This window comes from Phoxinus phoxinus, assembly GCF_949152265.1.
Source record: "Phoxinus phoxinus genome assembly, chromosome: 5".
In the NCBI taxonomy this organism is placed as follows: domain Eukaryota; kingdom Metazoa; phylum Chordata; class Actinopteri; order Cypriniformes; family Leuciscidae; genus Phoxinus; species Phoxinus phoxinus.
The window spans coordinates 23902555-23916575 of NC_136880.1; the positions used below are offsets into that span (position 1 = coordinate 23902555).

Below are 14021 nucleotides of genomic sequence, written 5' to 3' on the forward strand. Positions count from 1 at the left end.
TTCCCCAAAGTGTACTTTACACTTGCTGCAACATTTATAACTTGTTTGACTACAGATGGGAGGAGCCATGGCCCCTCCAATGAAGGATTTACCACGCTGGCTGATTGAAAATCCAGAATTTGCCATCGCCCCAGACTGGACAGATATTGTGAAGCAATCGGTGAGTCTTGATTTGATCTAAATTGATACTTTTGTTCAGCAAGGATGCATCAAAATTAACAAAAGTGACAGTAAAGACATGTTACAAAAGATATCCATTTAAAATAAACAGATTTTTTTCAAACTTTATATTCTTTATAGAATCCTGAAGAAAAAAATATATTCATTTTATTTATATATATTAGGGCTGTCAAACGATTAAAATATTTAATCCCGATTAATCGCATTAATGTCATAGTTAACTCGCGATTAATCGCACATTTTTATCTATTCTAAATGTCTCTTGATTTCTTTTTGTCCCATTATTTTTTTCTCATTTTAATGCTCTTATCAACATGGAAAAGTGGATCGGCTTGCTTTGTGCAAATGTTGTTGTTGTTGTTTTTTTAAACAACATTGGCATACTGTTCAATTTCACACTAACATTCTCACTTGGAGCAAATAATCTCTCACACAATGTGACACTGTCCATCAATAAAAGAGTGAAAGAAATACTGACGAGGTAACGTTACTGATATTGACGAGTGGCCGTAGAAACGCATCAGCTGAGAGTGTGTGTGTGTGTGTGCGCTTGACTATCAAGTGGTATTTAGCCTGGACGTGCTGCGATGATAGCTCAGTTCACAACGACACAACACACAGATCACTTTGGTCTTGTCAATTGAACCATTTGGCAACTTTTTAAAAGTAAACTTTCCATTCAGAATCTTTATTGGCCTCCATTTCGGCGTCTCGCGCTCATCATTCATCCACTCAAAACGTAACGTTCAGACGAGAAGCGCCGCGTCGCGCAGCGGCTCGTATTTAAAATTCGAACACATTATTCTCTATGAGTGTACACACACCGGCGGCGCCATTCAGCGTTTTTATTGCTGGCCATAAACTGAGAAAGTGCGCGTCCGATGTGAGACGCGCTCAGTTGTCCTAGACGCGGCTCAGCGCTGTGCTTCCCGTCCACTCTTTGGCCGGTTCGCATCGCAAGCCCAAACAAGTGTGCGGCGTGCCTGTTGTTTTGTTTCTGGTCTAGCTAGATCCGGTGTGGTGTTGTAGTTTTAATAACGTTACTAGTTGTTGCAAAAGCATGTGAAAAAAACTACAAAGTTTGCTAGGCGTTAATCTCGCGATAAAAAATTGACGCCGTTAAAATAGGTTTGCGTTAACGCCGTTAATAACGCGTTTAACGGACAGCCCTAATATATATATAAAATACACAGTACACATACATATCATGTAAAGACGAGAGAGGATGCGATTAATCGTTGGCAGCACAATTATTTTTTTTAATATAGAAATGTTTCTTGAGAACTAAGTCGGCATATTAGAGTGATTTCTGAAGGATCATGTGACCCTGAAGACTGGAGTAATGGCTGCTAAAAATAAAGAATATATTACCTTTTTTAAATGTATTAATATAGAAAAGTAATATAATATATTTTTAAATAACATTTCACAATATTGCTGTGTTTTTAATGTGTAAAACAATCTTAATGACCTTAAACTGTTTAATGGTAAGTTATACCTTAATTATATAATATATTTTTTTTTTGTTCCCAGGGCTTTCTCCCAGAGTCCATGTTTGACCGACTCCTGACTGGGCCGGTGGTCAGAGAGGAGGGCGTGCGCCGCAGAGGCAGACGTCCCAAATCTGAAATCGCCAAGGCGACGGCAGCAGCGCAGGCAGCGGCCGCAGCAGCGGCTTCCACGTCCGGTGTTAATCCTTTACTGATGAATGGACTGTTTGGCAGTATGGATCTGACCAGTCTGCAGGGCCTGCAGAACCTCCAGAGCCTCCAGCTGGCAGCTGGCCTCATGGGCTTTCCCGCTGCTCTCGGAGGGGGAGCGGACGGCAAGCACGCCGCGGCCATGCTGCCTCTCATGCTTCCTGGCATGGGCGGCCTCCCCAACATGTTCAGTCTAGGAGGTCTGTTCGGGGGAAGTCTGGCTGCAGCTGCGACTGCAACCAACGGTGCGTCTGGTACAGATCAGGCTGAATCTGAGGAGAATCCCAACCTGAAGACGGACGAGGAGACCAAGGAGGAAGGAGATGAGAAGGAAAAAGCAGAGAAACTGACTGAAACGGAGTCTGCCGAGGCTACCGGTGACGCTGCCGCGCTGAATGCTGCTGCGGCTGCGGCCGCTGCTGCCGGCATGTCTACTAGCCCGCTGGCCTTCAACCCTTTCTTGCTGTCCACCATGGCCCCAGGCCTCTTCTACCCATCCATGTTTTTACCCGCCAGCCTTGGCGGCCTGGGCCTCCCAGGCTTCCCCCAAGCTTCTCTAGCTGACCTCCAGAGTGCTGTGTCTGGGGCCTTGGGGGCTGCCGGTGAGGACAAGGAGTCCGCCAAAGGGCCCAGCACAAATCAGGACCAGAACGCCTCTGCGGCTGATGTTGAAACTGCTGACAACACACTTGAAGACAGTGACTCAGAGGAGAGCCAGAACAAGACTGCTGATTCATCAGTACTAGATGATGACCTGGCAGGGCCAGTAGAGGAAATTGACTCCATGGAGGGTGGAATGGACGACGACGACGATGATGATGATGACGATGATGATGATGATGATGAGGACGATGACGAACCTGCTGATGAGGATGACAAAAGTGACTGAAACTGAATCAGGCCTTCTAACATTTCCCCAGGGCTGAGGAGACGCATTGAACTCCGACAGGATGGTTAGTCCAGATGTTTACATGCCAACTCAATATCCAAAACACTTTAGTTGTTTGGTTTTTGTTGACAGGTAACGTTAAGGGTAAAGCAAATAAGCTGTCTCTGTAACCATTAGTGTAGCCAGGGATGATGCGAACAGACATAGATTTGTGCGGATGTCAAAAGGGTGTCCCCCCCCCCCCCCCCCCCCCATGTATTTTTCTTTTTGTGTTTTTGGTTGTTTTGTTTTTTTGAAGTCTTTGGCACTGTGTGGGTGCCTTCTAGATGAGATGGAAATTTCCTGAAATATTATAGGAATTAATCGTTCCGATAGTGCTATGCTGCTCTCTCTTTATTTTAATATTATTTTGTTTTGTCTTTTTTCTCTCTTACTCTACTGTTGATATTGTAACAATGAGTAGCATCTCGTAATGTTCAGTGGTGTACAATTTAACGGCATTAAGACACTCTCCGCTGCTGAGGAAGAATCGTGGTTTTCGTTGTACTGTTCTGCTGAGAGGAGCGGGCGAAGTTCTCACATATCATAGCCTACACTTGGACTGTTCCCAGTCTCTCACACTGACAATCCAAACAGGTGAGGAGACCTCTCGACCTGTGGAGACAGCAATAATGAAGGCAGCTTTTGAATGTTCGATTTTACTCTTTTGACTAAACACCGGAAAGTGTGAAAAAGTGACATGAAATAAATTACTGCAGTCAAATTGTCTCATTGTATCCATGTTAATGCACTGGTGTAAGAATAAAATCAGGTACCTTTATCTATTTGAATGGACTTTTGTTACTTTAGCCACAAAGCTGAACAGCATTACCTCAATTCTAACTAGCCTTGAAGTTTACAGACATAAATGTTGTACATGTTTTTTTCTTTTGTGAGTTTTTTTTTTTTTTTTTTTTTTGAAACCATCATGTATGATGAACTGTAAATTGCTGCCAACTGTAGTAATGATGCTTTTAATAAAAGTGACTCACAATATTCGCCTAGGAAACCAAAACGCTGTTTGTGTAGCTCTGTGGGGATGTCAAACTGCATCCTCTGTTGACAACTAACCTTTTATATATCATCTAACATAATAAATTGTTAATTTCCTTTACATTCACATGTGTTTGATCTGTTAAACTAGATTAATTTGAATTAATTGTAAAGGTTTTTAATCATTAGCACCAAATGTTTAATTTAGGTGCAAAGTACTCGTTACAGACTTTAAAGAGCACATTTTTGTTATTTAAATTTAAGAATTTCAATTCTGAACTTGAATGATTCTGGACTAAATGCTTCATACAGTAGCGCTGCATGACCTGGTTGCCGGGGAAAGGGGTTCCGACAGGCCTGTTTACTCTAGCCATCATAAACACCATCAGTCCTGTGGAGCGGTTGACATAATGCGCTCCGACAGGACGGGAGGACATGGCAGGGGCTCTCTGTCCGCTCCAGTAGCCAGCCATTATGAGCCTAACGCCTGGAACAAGGCTTTTTCCCCCCTCTCTCGACAGACATCTTTCATAATTGCACTTTCCGATGAAGTGGCTCGTGAAATCCATAGGTCTCGTGTGCACCCAGCATGCAGTTCTTGGCGGGAGTTTGAGATTTGGACAGGAGGTGCTCATACACAGTTGTCAATGATGCCTTTTATTGTTGCCATTGAAGTCCTGAGGTGTTAATGTACGTTAATGGAGTTTTTGGATGTGGGAATTGTTTTCCCTGGTCCTTTATAGCCGATTAACAGTGGACTGCTCTTGCGTTTGTTGAATAGATTTTCTTTGCTTCCTGTTTTTAATGAAGAGCGAGTTCTTGTGTTGTCAGGGCGGTTTTGTGGCATTGAAGATCTTCTGTGGTTCCTAGTCATTATGTGCCATCTTGACACATGGCGCAGTCGCTCGCTGAGGGCTCGTCACCGCCGGCATCGTGCCTCCTTCACAAACCACTGACTGCTGGGTGTGAAGTCTGTCATTGGCGAGGAGGCAGGTTGTGGTTGGCCACTGAGCGTCAAACATGGCAGCACAGCACAGTTCACTAATGCTGGGCGCTGGGATTAGAGCTGGCAGCTTTCCCTTGGGAGAGGCCCTTTATCGGGAAGCCCAAACTGAATGCTTGGCTGCTGCGGTTGTAGACTGTAAAAGAGGACTTTTGGCACTGAACCACCAAAAGATAAAATTCATGAGGTGATATCAGAAAATCATCCATATGTATTGGTTTAACAATTTTCAATGATATTCATTGTCAACTACTCCTTTAATTACACTTTTTTTTTTCTGTGCTTCAAAAAAAACTAAACCATGTTGACTATACATTTCCAAAGTCCCTTAAAGTCAGTTCACTCAGTGGTCATATTTGTAAAACAAGTTGATTATTTCTGGCCATGTACAGCACCTAACTACTTGAATGGGAAAAGACTAAACTCTGCTTTGTGTGTCTAAATTACAGATCAACAACAAATAAAATCTGACAACAAAGATATTATACATTTTATTTTTACTCAAATGTAATCACTTTATAGAGAGAAAACTATTTTTGACGTTTATATTCTTTTTCTCCCCCAAGCTTGTCCACCTACTTAAAAAGTAAACAAAAAAGTGATTGGCTCTTTAAAGCCCTGTTCACACTGCCAGCGACAGCGCCATGATTCCATTCATTTTCAATGGAGGGCTGGTGACACTAGCGACAGTGACTATTGGCGACAGCATGTGTTCATTTACGACAATGCATTTTGGGGGGGTCTGAAAACGCAAACTTTTGAAAACGGGTTTCAAAGTGCAAGTATTTGAAAACGATACCGTTATTGTCTACTACACATGATCAATGTGAAAACGTTGACGTCATTCACAAGCACATTACCGTACTTGTTTAGTGTTTATTAGACCATACGCAGCCATCTTTTTTTATTTTGTCTTTTGAACATTGAACACTTTGCATTTTTGCGGTGGCTCAGTATATTTATATGGCATTGCTGTCTAGTAATTAGCTGGTGAAGTGGATTTACTTGTTCGTTATCATGAGCATTGTAATTTTTGAAGGAGATTTCATAGCCTAACGTTAAATGTCAGTAAACCAAGAATATTTTAAAACGAGCGGTTCATTAAATCCGTAAGATCTTACTTCAATCAAGATGCTGTGGAAATACAAACTAACCGGAAGACAGAACACGAGTGCAGCTATAAGGTCTTTTTTCTTTACAAAATTACCTTTTGCGGATCTGTGAAAATGGGGATCATTTTTGACAAAGTTGTCATCTGTAAACCGCTAAGGAAAACCTTCTGTTTTTAGTAACGTTCCATCGTTGACGTGTAAACACGTAAGCTTACATTTTCTAAAGATAATATGGCCCGATGCCGCGACAGCAGGAATGAACCACAAGCCTCTAGCGACAGTGAACGGGGCGGAACTTCCGTTTTGCAATGACCTTGGCTGAATCCGAAATCGACCCATAAACCCTCATGTACACTCGTTATTGCAGTGCAACGTGGGATTGAATAAAGTGCACTCTCAATTAAAAATTGTGAACTATGGTTTCAGACACCACTACAAATGGCTGTCCCCTCAAATAACACCCTATTTGAGGGTAACTTATAGGGGGCGATTTAGGATTCAGCCCTTGAGTGTATGTTTTTTTTTTTTTTTTTAAGTTCAGAAGATTGATTACATTTTTGACAGTATTGTTCCAGGATTGATTCATGGACGCAACTCCGTTCCGGGTCCGTTCTCTCAGAAGAAATGACCGGAGGCATTGAGGTGCGACTAATCAAAATTACTATTACATAATCAGCTAATTGGTGGACGCTCCCTTAACGAGAGCAGCTCATTAGCTATTGTGACAGGTCTGCAAGTCAGGGGCTCAGCGCACTTTTATCTAGCGCCAGAGATAGGCCTACTGTAACGTTATCTTTTCATACTTTTGCTGCACTGTTCAGCCGCTGAACTGATTTAATATTCAGCGAGAGCCTACAGGGTTTTTAGTAATGCACAGGAATCTGATCCCGATGACCTACAGTTTCCTCTTACAGGATTCCAGTAGATGTGTCACAAAAAGCATGGGTTTATAGGCCTATAGCGTCTATCCGTCTGATCTGCCCCCTCCCCCCTCGTCGAAACCATCCAGCCAATGAGCCTAAAAACTACTGTTTTCTTCAAATGTCAGGCTCTGGCCAGCTGATTCGTATTCCGAGCCAATAAACATGTCATTTCCGAGTTGGTCGGGCCGCCTGTCTCTGCAGCTTTCCGATAAAGAGCGATTTTGCGGTCGCCTTGACGACCTGGTGCCTCGCCGTGATTGATCACAGTATCCCGCGCCGGTGACACAGGTAGGGGGAGGGGTGACGCAGCCGAGCTCTATCAGATGCAGCGTCGATGTCCTTCTCCCCGGCTGAGGGGATTTAAAACTGTCACACGCTCTCACACCTCCTGTTTCCCTCGGAGACGGATGTGTCGTGCGTGACATTGAGGGCGAGAGGCAGAGCATCAATCGCAGGCTGGGTGATAAGTGTCATGCCGACTGCTCGCCAGGCCTGTTTCTCAAACTGCGCGCGCGCACTTTTTCACGCTCTCTCTCAGTAGTGCAAACAGATGTCAACTTAGCTAGGCTACTTCCGACAGCTTCTTGTGGAAAACAGCGAGGGATATAAAAATAGAAATATATTTTAAATAAAGAGTCATCCCAAGAATATGTCATTTACTCATCCTCCAAACCTGTTTGAATGTATTCTTCTTCTTTTTTACAAGAAACAAAAAAATAAGAATTTAGCAGAATGTTCCGCACTGCTCTTTTCCATGCAATGGAAGTTAATGGTGACTAAATGTCAAGCTCCTAAAATGACCAAAAGCACCATGAAAGAAGTGCAAATTATACAACTATACACTATAGGCCTATTTGAAGTTTTCCGTAAGCTTTGTGTGTGTCTAAATGTTTAGTCGTTATTCATTGAGACTCCTCTGCAGCTCTCTAATCTTATCTATCCTACATTAATGTATATTCAAATATGGGATCACTTCAAAATGTCAAAGATGGGAGATTGTGAGTGAGAGAGTGTGAGTAAATGATGACACAGTTCTCATTTTATTGTAAACTATGGGTGAAAATCCTTTAAGTTTATATGTAAAAACAGAAGATGACCTTCATGTCATGTCCACAAACATTATTTTGCTTGCTGGCCTGTGCTTGTCAGTCACACAGTTGAGATGAAGACTGATTATTGAGCACAGGTATGACTCATCAGAAGCCATATTGCCCAGAGCCAGTGTCTGTGAGCTGTGAGGCCCCAGAGACGGGCTGTATTTCACTATGAAATTAAACGCTCATGCGCTACACAAACAACCTTATTATGCCCTGTTCGCCAAGGAAGATTTGCTGCAGAATATTTTGCCCAACTTCTGCTGATATGGGGGTGGGAGAGAGGAATGCATAACTTAACACATGGCAGTTTCTCATCTCTGAGAGACTAAATGTTAAATCCTCAAATCTCAGTGTGATTCAGTCTTAAATTGTCCTGTTAGATGAAAGTGTCTGACCACTAAACAAGACCCTAAAAGTCAGTGTTTTTTTGTGGGTTGTCTGTTCTGATACAGTTGCGGACAGCAACAATGCTAAAGCTATATAATAATAAAATGAATCTATAATCAGAATAATGAGGATAGAAACATAAATCGACTTGTTAATGTTCAATGCTGATGTCAAAGGTTGTCAAACTTTACATAAACCCTCATCCTTAAATTATTAAAAAAAAATTAATGACACAAGGTACAAAATATGACAGGCTAGAATAGATTAAAGGGATATTGACACTAAAATGAATGTATGATTTTTGTTCATCTTTGGAACATAAAAGAAGCAATTGTAATGAAACCTGAGAGATTTCTGTTGGTTCAGATCACATTGGTTCTCATTGGTTTTGACACATGAGAACCAATGAAGTTTGAGTCCGGTTGAGCTTCTGTTTACCATATTTTATGCGCGCTGATCAATGTTTATGTGTGTATAAAGGTCTAAATTAAATTTTATATAAAAGATTATGCCTCTTTAGAAGACTTGGATTAAACTTCTCGATCCATATGGATTATGGTTACACTTTATTTGAAGGTGTCCTTATTATAGTGTAATTATACATTTTAGTAATGAGTAATATTAATTAACAACATAGTTAGGGTTAGGATTTGGTGTATGGTTAGTTGCATGTATTTGAGACCATGTAATGTGTAAAGTGTAACAGATTTCTTTTACGGTCTCTTTATGAATGTTTTGAAGTGCCAGTGTTTTGGATGAATGGACTTTTAATGGAGGAACAGAAATCTCTCAGGTTTCATTAAAATATTTTAATTTGTGCTTCGAAGATGAACGAACATTTTATGGATTTGGAAAAAGTAAACAAATGATGACAACATTTTTTATTTTTTTTGCATAAACTCCCTTTATATACAGGTTGACTTGCAATGAAGACAAACTTGGTTTGTGTAACAATGTGTTTTGTATGGTGAAGTATAGGCTTTTTAGTTGCCGAGAGCATGGAATTCAAGAAATGTTTACAAACCGAACTATAAGGATATATAAAACTAAAAAAGTAAAATACTCAAAAGTATACTTTTACACACTAAAAGTGGGCCAATTTAGTCCCAAGTAGCCTAGTACTAACATTGATATTAGTATTACTATATAAAGTAGCCTATATATATATATACAGACATACTATATTTTAACATTTTCATAGTCTAATTCTTATCTTTACAGCATTTTTTACTTTGTTTGTGTGTGTGTGTGTGTCTGTTTTTAGCATACTTTGCACTTGTCTGGGCATTCAATGTGGACAGCAAAGAAAGAATTTAATTGTACAGGGAAATGTATTTTTCCTCACTGTGCATATGACTATTAACACTTTGACTTTAGACTTTGACTTGAATATACTTGAACTTATCTTATGTAGCCTATAAATTAACTTAAGGTATTAATTGTAAGGGTTGGTCACTGAATGCCTTTTCTGAGGTAAATGTAGTGTTACTTGAGCGCCAAAGCGGTATTTGTTGTTTGAATATCGTTATAATATGGACAGAATTTGAAATCTGAGATTGTATGTTTTATATCAAAAGTAAGAAAGCACAATCTTATTGTGAGTTATTGGATGAGAGACATGCTACAATTATCTGTTAATTCATCAACTAAAATACAGCATAGACTAAAAGATAGATTCTTGGTATTTAAAAATCGATATCGGTTCACAAAAATGAGAATTGATTAAAATCAAGAAATCTATATTTTTTTCAAGGCCTTATATTAATACATTTCATGACTCAATTTAAAGGGCTTTTTGGTTTATTTTCATACAATAAACTGTTTTTGGGGCAACTTTGCCAAAGTAGCCTAAAATATGGTCCTTGAAGCAAAACCAGTTGAGAACCTTGCTACACACTTTGTAATGTTACTCTTAAAACAAAACAAAAATCGTAGTGTAGTTTTTTGTTGTCTTTTTTTCATTTGACCCCCATTCATCTGTGTTCTGGCGTCTTCTTCCGCTGTGTTTTGACCAAGTGAGGCTGGTTTCCCTCCAGCTGCATCTCTTATCAGCGTGTCACACAAACGCAGCCGTGAGTCTGGACCGTGTCTGTGCCTTGAGTTCTGGCTGCCGGCCGCCCGCACCTCTACTGAGACGGTTAAGAATCAACATCCGATCGCTAGCCAGCACTGCCTCAGATGCCACACCAACTTTACGTTCATCCTCTCACTGCATTTTCTAAAACAACCATGGTAGTAAAATGTCTTTTTAAATCAACAAAAGAAAGTTCTTGGGAGAGACATGCGGTTTGATGGCCTTCGAGGACGGGAACAGCAGGTGTCTGTTGCTGTGGTGCCATGCTGAGCAGTAAAGGTCACTTTTGATGGAGCTGGGTGCAAAAATATTACATTTTCTCTTCACAGTCACGCACACAGGGGTGGCCTATAGATATCTAAAGATAGAAGCGCAGGTCAAAGGGTCCCAATACATATAATTGGCCAGACACAATCCTAATCTTAAAACAAACCTTCCTATCTCCTCCTCTGGTGAAGGATTCATTCATTTACATGTGTTACATACTTTACCTGCCCAAAACTCTAGATTACCATGAAAAAAGAGGCGCTCCAACCCCCTCAAGAGAGATTAGAAACTTAACTCCAGCAGTCATTTGGCCTGTGAGGAAGGACAATGCAGGAGGTGGTGGGGCTGTAATGTGTGGCACTGTGTCCTGCTGTTCTCCTTTTCGCCATGCTGACTAATGACCTTCCCCCCTCCTCCAGCCTTCGCCTTCTCCTCCTCCTCCTTCCACCCCTCCCCCCTTGCCCTCTCACGCGATCTCCCATCCCCCCTGCTCCTCTCAGGGGTGGAGTCCAGCCAGAGAGGCGTCCATCACAGGTCTTTAGATTAGCCACAACGCCGCTCAGGACAAAAGAGCTCCTCCCCCCCACACCGGGCCCCCTCCCAATCCCAGTCCCCACGTCCTGATGGCTAATGGAGGAGGGGATGCGTCATGGACACAGAGAAGTTCACGGCTCTGCACTAATACCACGGCGCTCCTCAGCAGATCAAGTGTGGATCTGACAGGGATGCATCTCTGTTTGAGATAAACATGCTCGGAATGACAAGCCGTGAAGCCTCACAATGTGAAAGAAGACGTGAAGTGACATTTAAAAACCACAGAAATTACAATGGCAAAAGCTTGATACATGTTGATGTAAATGTCTAAAATGATTCTGCAATCTTATTTCTTATAGGGCCACTATAAGAGAATTCATTAATATAATCGACTCAAGGCAAAGACACAATTTCTAATCATTTGATTCCCTCTAAGTTCAGGCTTTCAAGGTCAGGGTTTTGGACATCAATGTGTGAGTGAGTAGATCACAAACAACAGGAGGCAAGACTCGGCATATGATAAACATCAAATTTAACTACGAAAACTGATCTACCACACATCTACCAAGAAAAAAAAGGTGTCCAAATCAGACATTTAGGCCTGTACTGCAAGTTAATATGTAGGCTATGTATGTTTATCTCTTTTCTTTAATATTTGTTATTTCTCTATGTTAGCATATTGTAATGAAGACAGGCTGATGGTTTTCTTCCACGATCAAGAAAAATGTCTGAAAACACACTTGAAGTCAGATGAAACAGCCCATTCGGTCAAGCCACAGAGAGCACGTGGTCAGTCAGATTGAGAGTCGTTGTTGGAGGGACCTCTGCTGGAAATCAAGTGTAGTGCATATATATGGACCTAATGTTCAAGCTTTTATACAGGACATTTCTGTGTTTGTAATAGACCTCGTTGTTTTGTAAATTAACTAAAAATGAATGTCTGATAAAAGTTAAATGAAGTGTTTGGTAAAATTGTTGTAAGCACTTAACAATACAGTCTAGTAAATTAAAGCAATTAAATCAATGTAATCATTAGCCTATAGCCTACTCACCCTCATGTCGTTCAAACCTGTCTGAGTTTCTGTCTTATGTGGAACAAAAACACAAATATCTTGAAGAATGTTTCAATTGTTTTGTACATGCAATGTTCAAATCCGGTAAAATCTTTTGCTTTATTTGGGATATGCAGTGCCTTTATTTAGATTCTCTCTCTGTGGTCTATCTTGTCAAACGATAATTTCCAATGTTGTTATTTGCTATTGTCTGTTGACATTTTTGGTGGGACAAATTTATGACTGCCATTTTCCACATAACCATCTTTTCTGAATTTCAAATGATCATTGTTATAAAAATGAATAATTAGAAGTTGTCATTTGAAAACCTTGAGGGCCATCTGAATTCCTAGAAAACTGTATAGTTCACCACACAATATACAAATTAGACTAGTGAATAATTTGTGTACATTAGTGGAAATATATCACAGAGTGGGAATTTTCCAGATATTGATATTTAAAATCCTAAATCTTCCCCTCTTAATGGCCCTGAAACGTTCCCCCAGACCGTCTGCCAGTCATATTCATAATATTCATTATTTTATAGCTTGTAATGAGCACTGCCAGTTTTTCCAGCACACCCTCCTCCACCCTGAGCCGTACGCTTTTCACTGACACATCAGATTTTTTAACAGATGCCATTGCGCCCCTTTGAACTAACGACCTCACCCCTCTGGCCAGGCATGCATGACTGAGAGATTAACAGCATCTAGTTAAGCATATGTGGCCTACTTTTCCATGTCATTGGATTGTTTATCTTTGTCTTCATTTTAGTTTTAAAATGAATTAGGGGGCAAAGCTATAGTTATAGCGCAGAGCAAAACCCAAACCCACACTCTAAAAAAAGATGGTTCTTTAAAGGTTCTTTAGGCTATACGTCGTAACAGTTCGGTACCGTATCGTCCTGAAGAACCCTTATATGCTGAAATGGTTCGTTGTGTTAGACAGAGTTTAGGGTTTTTCAAATCTGTAACTGTCAAAGCCACCTTACTGGTTTTCTGGAGCTCATCTGTACAGCCAGTTACTACACAGACTGACTGTCAACATACTCTCAACAGGTAAATTATTTCTTTCTTAAAATGTCTATAAATTATAACTGTAAAAATTGTAACAATCATTTCCTAACAATCATTTTTCTCTTTTTAGTTTACAGAAAATGTAAGTGTGAGCAGCTCTGTTTAGTTATAGCCTACTCATCCCCTCTTGCACAAAATTACAAAAAAAAAAAGTTTAATTATGACTTTATGCCTTAACATATACAGTCACAAAAAACATTAACCCTGCCTTTATCACTTTTTCCTTTTAACATAGTAAAGGGCTCATTCTGTCCATTTTTGCTAATTTTGGCCTTCATGAACATAATTGTTTTTACATACTCAAATGGAAGAGACACAATGTTTTAACAACTCTAAACTCAATTGTGTATTTCAAATGCTGTCACGTGTCATAACCTCATCATCTGCTGAGAGAAACTGTTACTCAGAATACACACACGAAGGATGTAAAGACATCAGAGGATTGTGAAAATATTTCACTGAAACTTGGTCTTCATTACATCTACATTGTGTTCAATGTCAATTGTTATTTATTAATGTTGTATTCAGCTAACCTCTGTTGTTAGAGCACTGTAATTATTGCTAATCTGCCATGTCAATAACAAAATAAAAGTACCTAATTGACACAACATGCTGTTTTGTTTTAATGTAAAACCCAAATAGAGGCAACAAGATAGAGCATTAAAAAAAACAATATTTATAAATAATTTATAGAA

The 14021-nt window shown here is 40.2% G+C and overlaps 1 protein-coding gene and 1 long non-coding RNA gene across 2 annotated transcripts in view; both read left to right on the plus strand.

Annotated features, from left to right (window-relative positions):
• chd7 (chromodomain helicase DNA binding protein 7) overlaps window positions 1–3921 on the plus strand; it is a 72123-nt gene extending 68202 nt beyond the window's left edge. Inside the window, exons 37-38 of the mRNA XM_079611992.1 lie at window positions 56–160; window positions 1714–3921. Of these exons, the coding sequence (XP_079468118.1) occupies window positions 56–160; window positions 1714–2769 (1161 nt within the window). The 3' untranslated portion in view covers window positions 2770–3921. The remainder of the gene's footprint in view (window positions 1–55; window positions 161–1713) is intronic.
• Window positions 3922–6316: 2395 nt separating this feature from the next.
• On the plus strand, window positions 6317–12204 carry LOC306999169. The gene is made up of 3 exons (XR_013797757.1): window positions 6317–6558; window positions 11640–11776; window positions 11874–12204. It is a non-coding gene; the product is annotated as an uncharacterized lncRNA (long non-coding RNA).
• The last annotated feature ends 1817 nt before the right edge of the window (window positions 12205–14021 follow it).